Source organism: Trachemys scripta, chromosome 6, assembly GCF_013100865.1.
Source record: "Trachemys scripta elegans isolate TJP31775 chromosome 6, CAS_Tse_1.0, whole genome shotgun sequence".
Classification (NCBI taxonomy): Eukaryota; Metazoa; Chordata; order Testudines; family Emydidae; genus Trachemys; species Trachemys scripta.
The window spans coordinates 91,855,710-91,878,210 of NC_048303.1; the positions used below are offsets into that span (position 1 = coordinate 91,855,710).

Consider the following 22,501-nt stretch of genomic DNA (forward strand, 5'->3'; position numbering starts at 1 on the left):
CCCCGGGCCCTTTAAATAACCCCCGGAGCCCCACTGCTGCTACCCCAGGGCTCCAGCAGCGGGGCTCTGGCAGCAATTTAAAGGGCCTGGGGCTCCAGCCGCTGCTGGGAGCCCCAGGCCGTTTAAATTGCCACCTGGGGAAGCCGGGCCACCCCAGTACGGCACACCGGCTTACTTTCACCTCTGCTTTCAAGCATCTGAAGATTGCTAACATAGTCTCTCTCTCCCCCAGGCCCCGCCAATCTCCTCTTTTCCAAACTTAACATGCCCAGTTCCTTCAGTCTATGTTTATAGGGCTTGCATTCCATCCCTTTGATCATCTTTGTTGCTTCCCTCTGGATCCTTTCCAGTTTCTCTACATCCTTTCCACCTTGGTGACCAATGTATTGGCCTGAACTCTGTGTAAGCTTGAAAGCTCATCTCTTTCACTAATAGAAGTTAGTCCAATAGGAGACATTACCTCACTTCTCTTCATTTACTGTGTCTATAATATGTGGGCTATATATAAATCTAGTTCTACCTGTGTCAGGGCACCTAACATAGAGTTTGAACTAATAAAGAACAGCTGGACCTGGTGTCTACTTTTAAAAAATCGAGGTGACCGGGAACCAGAAGTGGTTGTGAGAACTATTAAACCAGTCTGATTTTTTTTTTATTGCATCTATAAAATGCTGTGAGGGAGAGTACTTCTGTTTTTAAATTAGTCTTAGCTAGAACTGAAGTAAAACAATCAGATTTTATTTGGAGAAAGGCAGCTGCCACTTCCATCATTGTCCATTGTGATGTTGAAAACAGATGACGGCAAATAAATGCACTGGAAAGCTGTAGAAATGTTTTGAACTACATCCTTTTTTATTGCAAAACATTTGTTACAGAAATTTCAGAAAGTTCTACTGCAGTAACAGCCAACTTCCGTTTTTTCATTATATATCTAACCACACAGTCTAAAAGTGCATTGTGAATCCAGTAGACCTTTTAAAAAGTACTGTTTTCCCTAGTTATATATATATATATTTGAATAAATCAAAATTCAAAACCTTCATATTTATATGAATTCATTTAAAAATGACATTTTAATGGTTTCCTCCTCCTTTTATAAATGTTTGGTATAACAGTTACAAATGATACCCCAAATACTATATCATTACATAGCTATTAGTACAGTAATATTGCAAACACTGTTCCAGACAGCACTAGCAGCATATAGGCTCTCCTCAGATAAGACAGCTGCAGGGGTGGAAGGAGGACATACCTTTAATACAGGTTACTGTTGTGCACGCATATTGTCGTAGTTCACAGCCATTTCCCCCCACTATCATATAAACAAAAGTTACCATTTTCGACCAGCAACAGCAGCAGCAATATTATAACCAAACATTTTCCTCAAGAGCCTTTTGAAGTAAGAACTTGGTGGAACCTTGTTCAGAATGAAAGTGCAGCAGATAACTAGGTTTCACAGTCTATCTGAACTGAAGTTAGGCAGGCCCAGTGGCTCATTCAGTAGACTGCCCACTGGAAACTTGGTTAAGGACAATGTGTGTAATGGCTAGAAGTGATGTAAAGTTGGAAATTCAGGGACCAATTCTGCTCTCTGTTATTCTGCAGTGAATACACAGTAACTCCACTCATGTAGACTTCCTGCAGATTTACACCAGTGTAACAAAGATCAGAATCTACCCAATAATCTACCTTGGAAAGGGGCAGGATGGAACATGCTATATTGCTCTCCAAAATGCCACTATAGTTGGCTATAAAGCAAAATAACAGTCATGGGAGTGGAGACAATCATTCCTTTCACGTGCAGGGGTAGTGTTGTGATGTATTCATTTATGCCAGAGAGGAAAGAAGGGTAAATTCTAATGTACAGTAATGAAGGAATTCATTAGCTAAATATAACTCCCCACCCCCGCCATATCCTTTACTTTTGCCCTCCTTCCCTATTTCGAATGTGCTCTTGGTTATGTGAGATTGGTGAGGGAGAACTCATGCTACAATACCCTGAAGCACCTTTCTTAGAAAAAGTATTAACTTAGCTGTCTTATAATAAATGTACTTTAATCTGGAAACATGGTTTTGCTGTCTCAAATGGACTGATTTGTGCAAAAATGCAAACTTTGTTGTTGGGGGAGGGGAGAAATTCATAATCATCACAACCCCCACTTTGGAAATCCAAGAATGACCACCTCATATTTTCCTTACTCTTGGTTGTTGAATCCCCTTAAAGTGATAACCTGAGCAAATACAAGAAGACTTTTTTTCTTGTTTTAAACAAACAGTTTAGAGAGATTTTTGATTTTCAGTGAGCTCAGTCCAAATTTGTAAATTGATAACTTTTGCTTTTGAGAGAACAGGCCTCGTCTCTCCAACTGCAGGAATTAGACCAGTGGTTCTCAACTTATTACACATTGTGAGCCGTATGTGTGGCCCACAATGTGTTACCTGGTCTGCAGGAGCCAGGTGGCAGGGCAGCAGCAGCCAGACCCTTGCTGTGTGGGACCAGGCAGCTACCTGCCCTGGACCCTGTGGGGCCGGGCAGCTGCTCTGACCCCAGACCCCTGCCATGTGGGGCGGGCTGGCTGCCCAGGACCCCAGAGTTGGCCAGGGGCTCCCGACCCTGCCGCACTGGGGCAGCTCCGACCCTGGCATGTGGGATGGCCTTTAGCACATAGCTGAGCTGGGCCAGGCTGCAGCTGTGCGCTAATTGGGCTGCATGAGGCCTGCAGGCTGCCTGTTGAGAACCATTGAATTAGACTGATGCCCTGTCCTGTGAATGGCACTTATTTTACTGTATAAGCAGTTGTTCAAACTTGGCAGACATACTTTACTTTTGCATTTTTCAGGTGCCAGACAGTTTCTAAGAAACAAATATTCTACTTCTCTTACAAATATTACATCTCAAGTCACCCCCACCCTAACAAAATCATCCATCCCATCCATATACACAGATTCCATATACACAGAAGTCTTTAAATCAATATTAATTATCTGGAGTCTAGAGTGATTTTGCCATGTGGATTAATGAGCCTTTTCTCACTGGTTGTTATGTTTTAGCAATTTGTACCTCACTGCCATTAGTTACCAGACAGGTGTGCCAAGAACAGTAATGAAACACCTTATCTTTTCCAAAGTAGAGAGCTAAATGTCTCAGCACTGCTGTAGGTTCACACCTTTGTGTTTAGTACTTCAATTTCTTGACATCTTGAAGTGTAGTTTACAAAAAATTAAAAATCAATTTAGTTTGCTTAAAGATTGAACATAATGTAAAAGTCCAAAAACTTCATTTTTTTAAATTCCTAACTGGATTCATCATTACAGGCAGGCAATAATAAAATGTTAAGCCTCATAGTAGTCCCAAGAAATTTATGGAACAATGCATGCATTTTCATTGACACAAAAAGAAGACTCAACTTTAAGGAAGAGAAACTAGTTCAGTCATATCACGTTGTTGTGAAAGAATAATATGCTATAATCCAATATCTAGGACAAGGGTACACCCAACTATAGAATAGTATCACTTAAACTGGAAACAACAGATTACTATATGAAAATATTTATAAAATACTGTACACTGCTTCCTTAATTGGCCAGCATATGTAAACAAACAGCTAAGTCAACTGAGTTTCAAAATATTGTTTAAAGTTCATTTATCTTATCTTTTGCATAACATGCCAGTTCATCTTTCACACTATCACAACTCACCAATCACAGCTCACAGTGGCTCATTAGAGACTTATACATCAGCTCATACAAACATTTACAGTGGCGCTGTACAGAAGGACGTGTGAAACATACAGGAGTTACAGATTGTAACCAAAAATGCATAATCCATATGTATGCTAACAACTTGGATAGTGGAATTTAATGTTCAATGCAACATGTGCTATTTTATTGAATGTTACAGATTTAAAAGTATGACTTTATAATGTAATGTTAAAGCTGCCCTGTAACATTCACTATATGATCACATGTCAAAACCATACTGGATTATACATGGGATATATATATATATCATATGGCACAAGCTATAGTTATAAGATGATGAAGGTTGAGTTATTTTTTTTATCTCCACTAAAGAAGTTATAACCTGTACCATTCAGTGTTGAGAGGGGGGCAAAATTCTCATCCCACTGATGATAACAAGTGAAGATAAACAAAATACTCTACCATCCATCATAATACATGCTATAGAAACCTTATTTTAGGTAAATGGGAAACATTCAGGAACAGTTTTGACATTATGGAATTATACTTTTTTATAGTGGAATTTATATATAATGGCAGTTAAAGGAGGTAACTAAAGTGTCCTGGTTCACCACGTCTGGAGTTTATGCTCCAGGTCAATAAAGTACTGTATTCTAATTATTTTACAGCTCCTGGATTGGGAAACCCCTTTACCCCAACAAACTAACAATGATTCACCCAGAGGGGTTCTCCACACCTTGAACTAATAAAGTGATTGGGGGGGATCTCTATTTAATTCTTCTTGTACATGCTAATCATATTGATGAAGGTGGAAAAGTCTATGAATAGTTTCAGAAAACATCCTTAAATTAAAAAAGCAATAAAGAAAAAGTCTGATTTAGAGAAACCTTAGGAACAGACTGATACAAAACTTGGCACATTTGAAGCAGACTGTTAAACAAAAATGGCATTGTCCTGGGAAAGCTATTGTTTAACAATCAGCCCATCATAAGCACACTTTGTAATTCACCGAGTGACAGGTCAGAAATTGTACCCTTGATCAGTGACACGACAGAAAAGCAGTACATGGACCTCAAGGCAATCGAGTAAACACAAGCTGAGTCTAGCTCACAGAAGGACTGATTTAAAGTAGGAAAAGAAAATAATTTGTGCACTAACAAATAATACATTTTGTGTTTTAAAGTCAACATGTTGCATTTGTTTATTTCACCAACTTTCCACAAAGTGAGTCATTGCTCACAATTTTTCCCATTCTCTTTGCCTCTTCTCGCAGGTCAGATATTTAATTTTGAGGTAGGGCTTTGTTGCCTATCACTCAGACACCCCTGGGATAAATGCCTAGAGATAAATTAGGCTGAGACTTTCAAAGATGCCTCTTGATTTGCATGGCCAACTCCCACTAAAATTAATGGGCATGTGATGCCCCATAGGTAACTCTGAAAATCCCACCCATGTTAACATTAATAATAAAGGACCTGGATCCACATGTATGGTAATTTTTTTAGAGGCTGTTTTATTTTTTAAACGACTGGTCACAGCATTTGCTTCCAAACGTCTCACAATTAAGCTTCCCCCCCCCCCCAAAATGATGTGAAATTGTGATCAAATTATACTTTTAAGGCTCTATTATATGACCAAGAGATGGCTATCATAGAGGTATGAAACACCTTATTAACATAATGAACAAGGTTTTGCACTCAGATGCGTAGGAAATATTACTGCTGACTTCATTTGGGGTCCCATATACATAATTGAAGGCAGAATTTTTATTAAAATGCATGTTGTGGTTTGTTCTATCTTGCTGTTTAATGGAAGCATACTTGCAACTGATGACTTTTGCTGTTAACACATATCGGCTTTCACTTTGGTGCTTTAGCTTACCTCTAAAATCTTTTTTATTGTTTTGAGATACTCTGCCAAGACCATTTTCCATTAAACAATGGTAATCTGAAATCAGACTGCTTGAGAAACTTTGTATGGTATGTTTTGAGTGTTTAGATACAACTGTCTCAATAAGTAAAATGTTAATGCTTGTGTTGGGTGAATGATGTGAAAAATCAGCAGCTTGACGGTAGAATAGTAAGAAGAACATGGTAGCAATTTGGGAGGGTGGATAACAATTAATGCAAGAAATGGAAATGTTGCAGAGACTAGTGAAAATATAATATCACTCCTGCTCTGCTTTGAGCATCTCAGCCCATTATTCTTACTGTTCCGTGACATCATTTAATTTAGTGAGACAATATATTGATGACAAATGTGGTAAAAAAATAAATATATACTATTCCACTTAATTACATTCATCCTGAGCTTGGCTCAACTGCACCACAATGCCTGTTTAGTACAGGAAACCACCTGACAATTTTTTTTTTTTACATAAATTCTTCCTTCATTTACATTGCAATACAAAAGGCAGTTCTTTTTCCTTTCCCATCTTGAAAATATAAACATTTTGTGGCACTAGAATTCAATACAAAAAGAGACAGGTGAACTATATGATTGTTGCCTTGTTTATCTTTACAATGATCAGTTGCAGAAGTGGGGGAGCTTTAGGATTTGCTTATAGCTCATTTCTCTAGACTACAATTATGCTCTTCCTCAGTCATTGCAATGATGGAACTGATGTAAAAAGAAATCAGTTTAGAGTGTCTCATTTGTATGCTTTTCTTTTTGCCAATTTAGCCTTGTGTCCTAGAAATTCATGAATAATTACCAGAAATCCTAGGATGTCTTCTAGTAAAAGGCAGATTTCTGAACCTACTCAAGGCTTCGTGAGGGTGTTTTTTTTCTTTTCTTTCTTTTCTTTTTTTAATTTAAGTGTTTATAAAGCTTTCCTCCCTCCCTCTTTCCTTAAGTGCAAATATCAACTCGGTCAGGATCCAGTAACTCAGTGTGCGACAATGAGATTAACAAAGTGCTAACCTGACCAGTGACAGACTCTGACTTTAGTTGACATATCACGTTGTGAGGTTATTTTATTCTGCTAAGGAAAATGGACTGGAGAGCAGATGACTCTTAGACCTCCTGTTATGCATGTCTAGCTGTGCTTGCTTTCAAAGCTAGGGAAAGCGCCTGTTCTAGACAGTCTTCTCATAGACAAGTTGTCTCCTCTACTCTCCGGCCTGGATGACTTACTCCTCTGGAATGGATTTCGTGGGCCCGTTGTGTTACGCTGTCTATCAAGTTTATCACTGATAGAATAGCTTTTCCTTGTGTGTGCATACAACATGCTGGACTCATCTGCTGAGTAACTGTTGGCCCTCTCTATTTTTGGAAGCGGTATGTTGTTGGACAGTGTTCTTGCTGTGCTGCTCTCTTGAGGAGATAAGGAAGCCCCCTTTTTGTCTTTGGCCTCAATATCCTCATTATCAGAGCTTGGGTGACTTAGCTCTGCTTCTCTCTCCGGGTGGCAGCATCCCAAGTCCTCCACTTTGTCTCCATGATTTCCAGGAAAACTGGATCTTTCTGCAATATTCTGGGGAGCGCTGACACACCTGGTGTCTATGCAGTCTGTAATACTTGTGTACTCTGCTGTTTTAACTGGCACCCCAAGGCTGCTGAAATAGCTCCGAGAAGGAGAGAACATAAAACTATGAGACTTCACGATTGGGGTTTCCTCCAGAATAAATGGGGTAGTAGCAAGATAGCGACTGCTTTTAGATCGCTCTAAGGTCTGATACAAAGGAGGGTCTGAATCCCAGAGGTTTTGGCTATCTGTGATATGTGAATAGTCTGAAGAAAACACTCTTGTTTCCATTGTAGAGGTTTCCTCACAATCAATGCTCCTGCCAGAAATTCTGTCACTGGGAATACTGCTAATATACACATTGTTTGCTAGAACAGAAGAGGCTATTTGAGCCTGCAGAGATGGGTCTCCGGTACCAAGTATATTAATTGAACTGTCGAGAGGTTCTATACCAGAATGCAACTCATCCATGGCAGAAACATAAATATCTATGCAAGACGAAGGCCTTCTGGAGTCTGGGGCAATTGACAAAGTGCTTGTAGGGGCTAACGGTACTTTTGCTTCTTTTGATACAGAGTGTGAGCTACTCGCTCGATGCAGGCTCACAGACTTTTCTTTAAAAATATTTTCCAACCTTTCTAACCCACATTTGTCTTTCATATTCACTGCATAAAAAGAGTGGCTTCGCAGGCGGGGCGTGACAGTAGGAGAGGTTGGGGATATTGACTCCTCTCCTGCAGGATCTATACTCTCTTGAAGCTTGTAAGTGTTCCCTTCCTGGCTATTGAAGCTGCTCTGTCTCACAATGTAGGCTGCATCTGTGCAGTCTGAGGAGGTTCTAGATCGTATCTTGGTAGTTTCCCCTCTCTCTATACCAGTCAGCTTGTCTAAGGCTGCAGCCATTCGTCCTATCATATCCTCCAGCTGAGCAAGCCTGACATCTACAGTCTGAAGGGAAGCCTTCATACAATGTTCTCGTTCGTTCACCTCCTCCAGGCGCATGGCCATGTTCTCTACCCTTCAAAAGAAGAATGCATGGGTTATATGCAGGGGAGTGATTATTGGTGTCCATTTATTAACCTGCCAAAATGTATGGGAACAAATAGGGCTTAAAAAGTCCAGGCCAAATCCTCTGTTCTATTCTAATTTTTATACCACCCCATCTGCTGTAAAGCACAGTTAAGGATGGATTAAGTGGCCAAAATGATTTCCCTTTTATAGGAAACTGCAGTAATGGTGTAGAACCAGAACAACCAGTTCTATGCTACCCACTTGTAGGCCTTGATGTAGGGTGATGGCAGGAGGAATGAGGTGGTGCTCTGCTTTGGCAAGCCCCAGCTGCCAGAACTGCTGCTTTGGGTGCTGTTGCAGATGGACAAAAGTTAGGGGCAGAGATGAGGTTGCTATAAATTGTGCCATAGGCCAAACTGGGATATGGCTGGCTCCTGGATTAAGGCTGTGGGTGTGAAAGTGGAATACAACCAACTTTTGCCCCTGTCCCTCCTTGGGTTTTTGCTAAGTAGAATTTATACAGGTCTAAGGATCTAGTCTAATTGCTTTGCAGTTTATTTTTAGATGATGAGATAAAATGACTGTTTTATCAGTTATCTTTAAATACTTTAGATTCAATACAATAGACCCATACACAGGCGCTGACTTCCCCTCTGCCCGGTGGGTGCTCGACCCCTTTAGCCCCACCCCTGCCCTGCCCCCTTCCCCGCTCCCATTCCACCCCCTTCCCCCAAGTCCCCGCCCCTGCCCCACCTCCTCCCCTGAGTGCACCGTGTCCCCGCTCCTCCCCCTCCCTCCTGGAAAGTCCTAAGCGCCGCCAAACAGATGTTAGGCAGTGGAGCGGTGGGAAGCGCTGGGAGGGTAGGGGAGGAGTGGGGACGCGGCATGTTGGGGAAGGAGGGAGAAGGAGGTGAGAGCTTGGCTGCTGGTGGGTGCGGAGCATCCACTAATTTTTCCCCAGGGGTGCTCCAGCCCCGGAGCACCCCCGGAGTCGGCATCTGTGGATCCATAGAAATTAGAGGTGGAAAACACTGCATAAATGGGGTCTGGATTGCACCCCAGTTTAATGGGCATGCAGAGTGGGCAAAATTTTAGTTTCAGAAGTCTTATCTGAAAGAGTAACACACAGTAAACTGTTGTTCAGTACTATATAGACTTGGAAAGATGAATGGCTAAATAAACACTGCTGAGATTTGAAGCTGTGGTTTGGAGGAACATCACTCTTCCCAAGTTGTTTTTTGACCACTAAACCACCCCTTCTAGTCAAAGGAAACAAAAACGTTTGGAGAAAAAGGCCTAACCCACTTCAAGCACAAGATATAATCTCATAATAGAGAATATTCAAACTACCAATTCCTATTGGAATCTGGGAGAATTTTGCCATATAATTTAATTTAACAATTTAACAAAAAGTTCTGGTTTTAAAATGCAAGTTTTATATACTTCTTAGCCAATGACAATGCACTAGCACACATTCAACCTTTAAAATAACTGTTCTATGATGACATATCTAACTTTGAAATTTAGGGATACAGAAGGTACTGAACAAGTGGAAATTCTGATCCCATTGAGGTCAACGGGATTTTTGCCATTGATTTTAATGGAAGGCTCTGGAATGAAGCATGCAATTAGAGTCAGTTTGTAGACAGCCAGTGTATGGTAAGGCGGAGTGAGTTGTGCCTCTTTGTTTTAGGGAGTAGCCTGGTGTTTTTCTCTCGATTGTTTAGGTTCTTGTGTGTTATTGTTCTGAATTCTAGGAAATAAAGTAGTGTTACGTTGCAGCCTTCCAGCAAGAGTATTTATGTTTTTGTATAATTTCTCTGTGTGTATGCTGATGCATAACAGTAGGGACCATGTCTGAATACATATTTGTGCACCAGTTAATACATTCTGGTCCCAATCTTGATTGGAGCCTTTGGATGCTACAGTCAGAGACAATGCGTGTGGGGGGGAGCACATGCCCTCCCCCCAGATTTCTGCTTTCTATTTAGCTAACTGCCTGGAGTCACTGGCTCAAGCCACCTGGTGTTGCTGCTCACCTTCCCAAATGTTCCTCTGCTCCCCCCAGGGGGTGGGGTGAACCACAGTTTTAAAACGTCTATTTTAGATCCAGAGGCAAGGCGTGGGATGGTCACATGTTGCCCTCCCCCCATCAGCAGTCATGTGGGGCCTCTGGTTACAGTAATAATTAATTTTAAATATTTTGAGAAGAAAGATAGCCCAGTAGTTAAGGATTCAGCTTGGGATGTGGGACGCCATGCGTCAAGTTCCTACGCTTTCTGTGGGACCTTGGGCAAATCATTTAAGGACAGATTTTTAAAAATAATCTTTGGAAGTTAGGTGATACTTTCAACAAGCTAAACCTAATAGCTTAAGCACTATTAAGGTATGATCCTCATCTTTTTGGAGTCAATGGCAGGTTTTTCCATTGGCTTCAAGACAGGACTTGACTGTTAATTAGGAAGGAATATTTTCAGGGTGGACTGATATGATGGCTGCATATAGTTTAAGAAAAATAATTTAACCTTATGTAAATATATAATGCTATGCTGATTGAAATGAGCTGCTGACTGTAATATATTGTTTATGAAAGAAGGATTCCAAAGAGAATGGGTTGTAACTCTTCTACAATAGAAAGTCCATGTAAAAATATATCAATCCCACCTTGCTCTCCCCCATGGTCTCCAGGAGATTGAACAAGGCTTGCCTTTCTAGTTAGCATAATGAGAAGAACCACCTTACAGCTTGTGTTATTTTTCATTTTCATCTCCTGAAGTGTGTATTATTAACACATAGATACTATTGTAATGAATGCCTACTAAGTAGGTAGATAGATACTTTTCTAAGTTATTTGACTGGTGTGCCCCATGAACATTTGGGATTACTAAAATCTTGTTTTATGTTTTTTTTCATGTTCAGTTTTTCATTATAAGATGCTATGACAAACTGGTCAGAGTAGGAAAGATTCTACACATAGACCAAGTTTGAACTCCTTTGTGGTGTGTTTTATTGTAAATCAGAATACTAAATATAAAGCATGTCCACTCAAACACAAATGCCAGAGGGCTTTCCCCTCAGCCACAGCCTAAGGTAAAGGTGTAAGTTGTTGCTTGATTCAGAGAAGGCTGAAGCAAAAGACCAAGGCTCTGATCCAGGAAACACTTAAGCACATGTATAACTCCCACCCCAGTTCTTTTCTCAATTTCTTCTCTCTTCCTAGAGATTGTTGCCCCCGATTCTCACTGCAAGACTCAGTCCTGCTCTCACATTCCCCCACCAACTCCTCACAATGCATCTCCTCTTATAGTATTGTTGAGGAAGTTCGTTCATTCCCCATAACTAGCCTGCCTGCACCTATGACATGTAACTATTGTCCTTTCTCAAGCTAGGCCACAGAACAGACTGTGTAAACCCAAAATGTTCAATAGGATGTTTAAGAAGCAAAGGCATCAGTCCTGAATGAGGTGTACAGCACACGTGAGCAATGATGCTCAACAGAGTCTGACTGGGGCCTGATCCTGAGCCATCTAGCCTATGTGCAAGTCAGGACAGCAGATCTGACTTACACCACTAGCATACAGTCCTGTAGGGATTTTACACCACTGTAGGACTGGGCATAGCAGAGTTCTGCTGTGTCACTCATATGCCCCCCTCCCCCTCACGCTAGGAGTTGGAGAGGGAGGAGTGGTTTATTCAGGAGGTGGTAGAGCTGCCTTCTTTCTGCTTCTTGTTGGGAGAGAGTTCCCTAACTCAGGAGGAATTTTCCACAGGCCTCTCTGGCTGATTCACGTCCACTTTATGGCACACAAAGTAGATTTAGTGGACTCGACAACCTTGCCTATAATTTAAGTTTTTAATGGATGTAATGCTCTATGTATTCTGCTACAGAATGATGATCAGGTACTGTGATAGAAAAGTGAGAGGGTGGGTAAGAACATACAGCTTCTGTGTCCTGCCACTATTAACGATTTCTAATGAGATGGCCCTGAATTATGTAGCTTGGATCTGGAGCGAGTTTTGAACATTCCTTAGTTTGGGGAAAGAGTAGAGGGATTAGATTTATGTTTCTGGGTCAGAACAATTGGATAGAGTCTGGGTCCAGATCCAAACTTTCTCAGCTATATTGAACACAGAGAATGGGCTGGGGCAGATCTGTGGTTCTAGTTCAAAAAATGTCTTTTATCTAAGATACTACAATAACTGGGGCTATATAAGTATCTAGGCACCTCAAATCTTTAATGTATTTATCCTCACAACACCCCTGTGAGGAAGAAAATTTACAGATGGGGAATTGAGGCACAGAAAAGCTAAGTGACTTGCGAAAAAGTCACAAAAGAAAGTCTGTGGCAGAGCTGAGATGAAACCTGGGTCTTCCATGTGCTATGTTAGTCCCTAACCACTGGACTATCCTTCCTCTTTAATGTACTTTCATAAAAGTGTGTTGTTTTAGAATACAGTTCTCAGCCAGGAATGCAGATGGTTAAGGGGATATATGATATGCTAATCCTGTTCTTAGCTGGATTTAGTTTCAAAGCTAAAATAAAACTAAAATATGTTTCTATGCTGGTATAAAGCACTTTTTTAACCTGGTTGCATCAGATGTAGTGCTGTGAGGATGCAGCATAAGGGGAAGAGAGTTTCTTCTTGAAATGAATTCACAACCATCACTCTCTTTGTCTCTTTAAGAAAAGCTTAACCAAAAGGAATTAAAGAGTTTTCATTGGCTCATATGAATTAGTTATGAATAGACTGACTGGATGTTGGCCCGAAATATTTATTGAGAACAATGCCTTGAGTCAATAGACATGATCTGTGATGGGGAGCTCAAACCTAACTAAATTGCTCAGATACAGTGGTTATGAGGGCTACATAAACACCCATTTAAACAGAGAGAGAAGAGAGAGATCTGAGAACTATGTTGGGAATTTGCCAGGAACCTGAGGCTGCACAGAATTTACATAAAATGGAGTTGATTGCAGTTAGAGAGAGTGAGTCCATAAACTCTATGGGTGAAATTCTGTAAATGGCAAAACTCCCATTGCACTCCACAGGTCCAGACATCCAGTGCTCTTGACCACTCTAAGTGGGCTACGCCTCAGAGCTAAAGTTATAGGTTGCCTTAAAGAACCTAATAGCCATATTGGACCTCCAGGTTATATTTTGACCACCTGTGTTCCAGGGCTATGATTTTAATAACTCGGATATAAGAAGAATGCATGGATTTGTTATTTTCTAGCTGAGCTGGTTAAATGTTTCATAGTTTCAAAATCTGGATGAAAATTTGTAGTAAAAAAATTTGAACGTTTTCCAACCAGCTGCATTTTCTAGGCTGTGAAGAATAATTTAAAAAGTAGCCTCAAGCAGTTCCCTTACCAAGGAGAGGAAGAAAGAGTAGCACTGGTAACAGGAACACATTTAAAGATACCTACTATATAGAACACGGGTGGGCAAACTTTATGGCCTGAGGGCCACATCTGGGTATGGAAATTGTATGGCGGACCATGAATGCTCATGAAATTGGGGTTGGGGTGCAGGAGTGGGTGAGGAGTTTGGGGTGTAGGAGGGTGCTCTAGGCTGGGACAGAGGGGTTCAGAGTGCGGGAGGCGGCTCTAGGCTGGGGCAGGGGATTTGGGCATGGTGGGGAGGTGAGGGCTTCAGCTGGAGGTGCAGGCTCTGGGGTGGGGCTGGGGATGAGGAGTTTGGGGTGCAGGAGGGTGCTCTGGGCTGGGGCTGAGTGGTTCGGAGGGCAGGAAGGGGATCAGGGCAGGGGCATAGGGGGTTGGGGCCCGGGAGGAGGTCAGGGGTGCAGGCTCCAGGTGGCGCTTACCTCAAGCAGCTCCCGGAAGCAGCAGCATGTCCCGCCTCCAGCTCTGCGTGCTGCCCTGTCAGCCGGCCAATGGGAACTGCGGGGGTGGCGCTTGGGGCGAGGGAAGTGTGTGGAGCCCCCTGGCTGCCCCTACACATAGGAGCCAGAGAGGGACATGCCGCTGCTTCCAGTAACCGTGTGGAGTGTTTGCCGACCCCACTCCCCAACGGTAGCTCAAGGGTCGGATTAAATTGGCGGGTGGGACGGATGTGGCCCACAGTCCATAGTTTACCCACTCCCGATATAGAATGAACCAAACCAAACCAAAAATCACCTTTCAGAAGTGACGCGGATTCTTTCATCATTGGAAGAATTGAATCTATCATCCTTTTCTCTAAAATATTCTTCTATGCACTGCTCCTCAAAGTCATGCACTTTTTTTAGTTCATCTTCAGTTATGAACAGTTCTGTGGGGAATGACAGAAGGAATGTGACACTGACAAAGCACAAATTTATAAGAAACAAAATCCTGATTTTTATTATTGTAGACTGTTGGCGAAACTTTCAAAAGCAGTCTCCAAGGCTGTATCTACATCATACACTTATATGAGAATCAGCTACTAAATGAGCGCACTCAGCCATCAGTCAGACAGGTAAATATTGTGCACACAAAACTATTGTTGTGAATTTTAGCAGTTGGATGAATGTACTTTGAAAATGTAGTCCTATCTTTTTTACAAAATCATTATTAGGGTTTAATGAACTAGTTAAAACAAGGAAATAAGGCCTGGACCTTAGCCAAATTTGAACCATTTTTTACTTGGGAAAAGTTTGGGTAAGTTCTCCTATTTCTAACATCTCCCAAACAAAGATCCTTAATTTTACTTAAATTCTTAGCATCTCTGCCTGGTCAGGTGCTGTTTTCAAGACTTTCAAGTCTCAGGGTTCCCTGTTGTCAAGTGGAAGGAAGAAGGGCATGTTTGTATATTGAGCAGTGGTAAGGGAGAGGGGAAAATTGAACACATTGTGTTGGTTTTCTCTAAGGGTGGGAGATACACTGATAAAATTAAATGATTAATTTCAGTTAGTGTTTGTGTGCGTACGTAGTTGTTTCTCACTGAAAAGGTTATTGTAGAGCTGAGTTCAGTTTACATGCCCTGCAAACTCTAAGGACCACCAAATGAATTTGAAAGTCATGCTTTTTATCTACAGGTGTGAGCTGGTTGAACTAACTTACTTAGTCCATAGTCTCTCTCATCTTGGTCACTTTCATGTTTCCGCCATCTGCAGCAGAGGTGTTGAAAAATCATAGTCATGTGGCTGAAAACAATCATAGGAGGTGGTAGGACTGGCCTTTCATGAAATGTCATGATTAATTGATACCTCTGAAATTTCCACACTTGGTTGGATATAGATTTGACTTCAAAAAATGTGTTGCTAAAAGAAAAGAGGGGGAGGGGGGAAAAGGAAAATAAAGTGAGATTGAAACCATCCTTGGGTATTTTCCCACATGATAATACTATACCTAGTTAGACAGATTTCACATAGTGTCAAAGGCCGTCATAAAAAACAGGACAAGATTAACTGTTATCTCCTCAAGAAAGCACAATGCCTGTACCAGTAGTTTCAATGATATGCTGGTTATGAATGACAGAATATCAATACTTAACACTTCACAAGCAGTTAGGCTCATGAGGTGGGTAAGTATTATTATCCACATTTTATGTATGGATAAAATGAGGCAATGAAGGATTAAGTGTACATATGCCATAGTTGAGATTAGAACGCAGAACTTCTTGCCCTCAGTCCAAATGGATCTCTGTAGTTTGGATACCATAAATTCTAAAGAACTGCACAGCCACCACATACCCTGGAGACGGGGCTGGAGCTACACCAAATAGTGCCCAAGGTGAGGAGTGTCTTCAGTGCCCACCCCCATTTGTTACACTTTTGAATACCTTATTTTTTATTGCATTTGTAGCCCATTTCATGATTTTGATGCACAATTTGCATGCATGATTTATCCCTATCATAGAAGAGGATAAATTTGTATGCTAGGATCTATAAAACTGTATTTTATTCATGTCATATATAAGCCAATTAAAAAAATGTATTTCCTCTAAGCTTATAGAAACTTTTTAATTTTAAGAATAACTGCAATGTACTAACATTAATACCTGAAACATTTTACTTCAGACATTCTATTTTCTCTTTTGTTGCTAACAACAAAAACAGCACCCCAAGCCCGGCGTCCCCCAAGCCCGACATCCCAAGGCAGTCACCTGAGTCGCCTGCCCCTAAATCCAGCCCTGCCTGGAGACAATCTATTCTGTCACTCCCACACATAATAAATCTCCCCTGAAACTGATTCCAAACCCCAGTCTACAGCACAACAGTCTGCAAAGGCCTCCATACTGGCCAAATCATCATAGTGACCCAAGGAACTTTGGATGGAATATAGGGATCCCATGGGTTCATCAAAAGCATGTCATATAAGGTCTCTAAGGGTACGTCTACACTTACTTCCTGGTTCGGCGGCAGGCAATCGATCTTCTGGGATCGATCCCGGAAGTGCTCGCCGTCGACGCCGGTACTCCAGCTCGGCGAGAGGAGTACGCGGCATCGACGGGGGAGCCTGCCTGCCGCGTCTGGACCCGCGGTAAGTTCGGACTAAGGTACTTCGAATTCAGCTACGTTATTAACGTAGCTGAATTTGCGTACCTTAGTCCGAAGTGGGGGGTTAGTGTGGACCAGGCCTAATTAAAGCCTGTATCACACTGGTCATCATAACCATTGCAAAATGTATGTATGGATGTTGTATAAGGAGTTGTGTGTATATACTGTACTTAAAATTATGTTCTTAAGGTCTGTGATTAGTGACTGGTCACCAGAAAGGTGAAAAGTAGGTTTTCTTTCAGGTGATGGCGAGAGCCTCACAACCCAAGGGATCTCAGGGAAACATCACAATCATAACTCCCTGAATCCACATGCATCAGTGTGCCACTCACTTAAAAACAGCAATGAGGAGGTTCACCAAAAGGATATTTGCAACCAAGAGGTAGCATGCCATGATGGCTGGAACGATCCATGCTCCTGTCTTGCAGGGGGGCAGCTGGATTATTTTGCCATCCTCTCTGGTTTCATTCTGGCCGCAGGGAGCTGGGAAGAAACAGTATAAAACAAACAAATGAGAATGAAACCTACAAAAGCATTTAAATATTTATGAAGAAGGTTTCTCCACCCACCCCACAAAAAAAAAACTTCCAAAGCAAAGTGGGATGATGCTTCCCCAAGAGATTTATTATGCACTTGCCTCATGCTGTGATCAAACACTTGTCAAATTCACTACAGATTATACAAGCTACTGCTCTTGATATTGAACGCTCTTCTGTTAGCAGCATCACGATTTTCCCTGAGAAATTTCAGGAAGTCTATATGGTTTGAGTGATTTTAGTTGCAACTGCCTGTCCCTCATTGACCTGTCAAGCTGCTTCTGAAATAGTGCTATGTACTGGTGGTAATTAGAGGTTTTCATGTGAAGTGAACAAAATGCTTATTCCTATGAGCTAACATTTATTTTCTATTGGGAATAAATATTTAGGCTTTTGCTAATTGATAGAAGGGACTGCAAATCAATAACACAAAGGTAATATATTTGGCCATTGCAGTACACAAGAATCTAAGAACCACCATGGAAAATGTTTGTAATGACTCTGCTATAAAGGACTTTTGGCTGCCTGCCTAGAATAATGCAGGAAACAATCAAGTATTTATTGCACCAGGTATAGAAACATGGAGGCAGTGGAGCTGCCCCCTGTTTATTTTTTGAACGATTTAGATTCAAATACACTCTGTACTAATTTTTTGGAAGTAGGGGGAGGAGGGATAAAATATTACTTTTTAAGTTCTCTGACAATATTTTGGCCAGAGACTCCCATTTATAAGTGTGAGTTCAGTTAATAACTCTGGTTGGCCTTTTGGTCTCAAGCGATCTATATAGTCTGTCTAACCCATTGCCTTATTCATAGCACCCTGCCTTATTCAGATCAGCTTTTAATGATGACAATGTCAAAAAATAAGTGTCCAAAATATAACGGCCACATTATTTTGATCCATTTAATACTGTAGTATTTGGTAAGGGTGCTTTTTGAAAATCATCAGCAAGAGAAATGAAATGCAGAGTAGCCTTTTGTGAAGACCAGGTTCCTTATTTACACGACATGCCTGCTGTCTACCTACCAAGGTTGGCTTTGGCAGCCATGTTTTAAAAGGTGCGTTAGCTGTCAGGGAAAAAGCATGTAATGTCAGAGCTCCTTCTTTGTTTTTGGTTCCTTGAGCAACTTAAAAGTGGTGAGCCTGGTAACATGTGGTGGTCCCTGTTGCCTGACCCGTTTCTTGCTGGCATGTAACTTTCTTATACCTTAAGATTCATCCTGAGTAAGCATCTTTTTGGGTTCTTCAAGGAAACCACTGAAGAAGTGGCTTACATATACCCCTTCAAAGACACAATGGACATTATCGATAACCTTCCATCATTCCCTCCATTAAGGTGGGATTTTTCAAAAGTACTCAGCATTGGCCTAACATTGCTCCTAGTGAAGTCAATGGAGTTTTACCACTGACTTCAGTGGGAGCAGAGTTAGGCAAATACCGAGTGCTTCTGAAAATCCCCCCCCCCAAATCAACAAATCTGTGATGTACAAATCTAGTATTATTTCTTTTCAAAATGTTTACTCTGGGCCTGATCCAAAGCCCACTGGAGTCAATTGTGGATGATATTGTGGTGTTAATCATGTGGTATCAAGTAGCCCTGAGGCCTTGTTTATTTTTGGGCACTATGTGAAGATGTTATGCTATTAAATCTGTACTTGATGCAGTTGTATGGGAGAGGTGAATGTTTGGCTTACTATCCCATGGTAAAATATACAACCACCACCCACAGACAAGGCATTACATTGCCAGAACAAGCAATACCCCATACACCAATAACACCCTTCTGTAAAGGCTGTGCTGTGCTTGTGGGCATGTGCATATGCTAATGATCATTATTAGTCTTCCTCACATACAGGGGGGAAAAACCCCCTCTCTCTCTGGGATGAATTCAAAGAGAATAATTCTTCAAACAACATGCTATTTACAGATCTTTTCAATTAGCTGCTTATTTAATGTTTCCTTTAGCTTTTCAAACTGTAGTTTCATGTAGGCATCAAGGGCTCTGCCTTGAGACTTGTGGAGGATTTTCTGTGAAGTGCTGATTGGTCTCAGCCTCCATTCAACAGAGGTTGAGGGCACTCAGCACTTACCAGGATCAGGAAATAAACAAAGTGCTTTTAAAATTCTGGTGTGTGGGGCAGCATTGATTTATGTGCATGCATTGATTTCAAGCTACGATAGTCCAGCAGGATACAAAGCCTAATTCATAACTTGGCCCTATAAAGACTCCAGATCAGTAACAGAATAAACACATATAATCAGTTGATATAGCACAAGAAGGATGCTGAGGAATAGCTGCGGAGGAAGAATAATCTCTCTTTCTCACACTGACAGAAATTTCTCAAAAGCGTATTTCGTACCATACATCAGGGAAATCAAAAGCTTAGCCCAAACTCTGGCTACATTTATCCTATTTTTCTAATTAAAAAAAAAAGGATTTTCAACTAAAAACAATCCAGCTTTAAATATCTAGACAAAGAGAATTTCTCCAGTCTCCTTTAATAAAGCCCGCCTCTCTCAGAGGATTTAGAATGCCATTAATGCAGCCCTGTCAGTTTATGCCATACAGTACGATGGACAATTAGACTTAGCATGACAACAGCTCTCCAACCCCTTTCATGCCACAGGAATTGCACATACATGGGTGTTTGGTTTTCCCCATACAGGTTTCCAAAGGCTTCCTGCCTATGCCTGTTGTGTTGGAGTCAGCTGCCTTTAAGTGACAACTCAATATAAATTGTGTGTGGCACTCTACGGGCAGCTAACCTGCTATAATCAAGCATACCTCTCAACCTTCAGATCTGCCTGAAACAATTAAATTGTGTGACAAATGACCCAAATATGGAACACCTGTGTTTTGTTGCACATCACACCAGAATTGACTGTTTACAATGTTTTAAACTATACAATTGTTGTTTAAGGATTATTTTTTATTGCTTCCTAAATAAACCCAGTTGTTTAAAAAGAAAACAAAAAAAACAGAAATTCTACCGTATACAACCATAAGAATCCTGCCACATGAACCCTGACCCTTCAGATCACCAGCACAGCCCTCTACCACTTGAACAAGGCCATTTAGGGATCTGGGGCAAAAATCTGTCTGGGGATTGGTCCTGCTTTGAGCAGGGGGTTGGACTAGATGACCTCCTGAGGTCCCTTCCAACCCTCACATTCTATGACTCTATGAGTTCTATGTGGGCCAGCTTTGGGGGCAAAGTGACACACTGTCAATAAATTACACGACTATTTGCTAGACAACAGTAGGATGGTGGGGGATCAGAATTAATTGATTCTGTTCTTGCCCCTGGGAGAGAAGCATGGTTTAGTGGTTGAAGACGGGCTAGCCAAGTACATAGATTTGGTATGTTCATTCTGAAAGGCAGCACAGTTCAGCCTTGGGTCTATCGTCATATAGACCTGAGTTTTATTCCTAGTTCTACTGGGTGTGATCTTGTCCAAATCTCAGTTAACTTATTTGTGAGACGGGGAGAATGATACTTGTCTCCCTCTTAGGTAGGCTAAGGGAGAGGTCTGAGGACATGCTCAATAATAATGGCTATGAAGTGCACAGAAATATGAACAGCAGGCAGTGCAAGAGATAACCTTAGAACTCATGGCCTCCTAGCTCCCAGTCCAGTGCAGCCTCCCCTAAGCCAAAGGTCATTTTTCTTGTCTCTGATGCATGGACCATCACCTGCTTTAGTGTTGCTGTGGAATAGAGGGTGTTTCGCTTGAAATGTGGAATGTACCACAAAATCTGAGCTGCTTGAGAAGTCTGTAATCACATACTTACAAATAGCAAGCATAACACCCAGTGCTTCAATTTGTGGTCTGAAATGTCCAATCTATGTGACAGAGATATCTGCAGCAACACAATGAGAAGTGCAGGGTGAGTGTAAGCATATGCTACAAAAACACACGCTAGGGATAGTGAGAAGCATGGAGGCACAGGTGAAATGATTCCAGTACCACAGAAGTCTCTCATGCTGTGAAACACAGAGTAATCTGTGACTAGGTGCTCTACACTGCATGACTGTGTTTAAAAGAGATTATATTAAAATAAAATTAACACAATTAGTATTCTCTTTAGACAATAAATATACATGCTCATGCTGGCATAAGAAAACATCAGAGTTCTATTTGGCCATTTAAAAATAGATTTTGATAAATGCATTTATTTTGTATCATTTAAGGCAGAATTAGATCACAATGACAAACATTTTCAAAACAGGGTTCAGAGTGGTAACTGTATCAGCAAAAACAATGAGGGTTTTAGCCCACGAAATCTTATGCCTACATAAATTTGTTAGTCTCTAAGGTGCCACAAGTACTCCACGCTGTATTTTCAAAACAGAGTTACAATGTTTGCTTCAGATTGTGTGCTTACATTTGTGCACGCTGTGGCCCTGATTCAGCATAGTACTTAAGCATGTTAAGGGTACATCTACACTACAGCGGGGAGTCGATTTAAGATACGCAAATTCAGCTACGTGAATAGCGTAGCTGAATTCGACGTATTACAGCCGACTTACCCCGTTGTGAGGACGGCGGCAAAATCAACTTCTGCCGCTTTTTGTCGGCGGCGCTTACTACCACCTCCGCTGGTGGAGTTAGAGCGCCGATTCGGGGATCGATTGTCGCGTCCCGACGGGACGCGATAAATCGATCCCCGAGAGGTCGATTTCTACCCGCCGATTCAGGCGGGTAGTATAGACCAGGCCTAAAGTGTTTTGCTGATTCAAGACCTTTTACTACAATTGCATGTGTACACTAGGTGACTGCACATACACATGACTAGTTGGATACCTTGGTACAAATTAAATGAAGGTAGGACATTGAGCATAGATGTCAGAGCTATGCTTTTAACAATTTGGCTCTTCAGGGCCCAGCTCCAATTTCAGTTACACATGTGCAACTTCACTAAATTTTAGGACACTGGAAACTGACATCTGTAGAAACAGTTATTTTTTGCATCCTTTGTTTCTTCTTTCATAATCCCCTCCTATGCTTATTTTCCCTTTCCATGTTCACTTTTGCAGCTTCCTGTACAAGCCTTTCCTCCTCGCTCCCCAGCCCTTCCTCTTTCCTGGCCAGCTCATCACACGAGAGCAAACAGCTGTAACCCACATCTCTGAGTGTTTCAGGCCTAAAGCATCTGCAGAATTTAGGCCTAGGGCTATGTTTACTCCAAGGTCTATTTCTCTAATATAATTACACCAGACATGACATGGGCATTGCTAATTTTTAATGTGCATTCGGCTGAGGGCTTGTGAAAGGACAGTTGCAAATCTCCTCCCCCATCT

General features: G+C 41.5%; 1 protein-coding gene across 4 annotated transcripts in view; it reads right to left on the bottom strand.

Annotated features, from left to right (window-relative positions):
• Positions 1 to 831: 831 nt before the first annotated feature.
• The window catches only part of TRPM3 (transient receptor potential cation channel subfamily M member 3), a 395,690-nt gene continuing 374,020 nt past the window's right edge, over positions 832 to 22,501 (bottom strand). For all 4 annotated transcript variants that reach the window (XM_034773284.1, XM_034773283.1, XM_034773282.1 and 1 more), the window contains 4 exons: positions 16,994 to 17,144; positions 15,223 to 15,422; positions 14,320 to 14,452; positions 832 to 8,186 (listed from right to left, as the gene is read on the bottom strand). In XM_034773284.1, the coding sequence (XP_034629175.1) occupies positions 6,740 to 8,186; positions 14,320 to 14,452; positions 15,223 to 15,422; positions 16,994 to 17,144 (1,931 nt within the window). In that variant the 3' untranslated portion in view covers positions 832 to 6,739. The remainder of the gene's footprint in view (positions 8,187 to 14,319; positions 14,453 to 15,222; positions 15,423 to 16,993; positions 17,145 to 22,501) is intronic.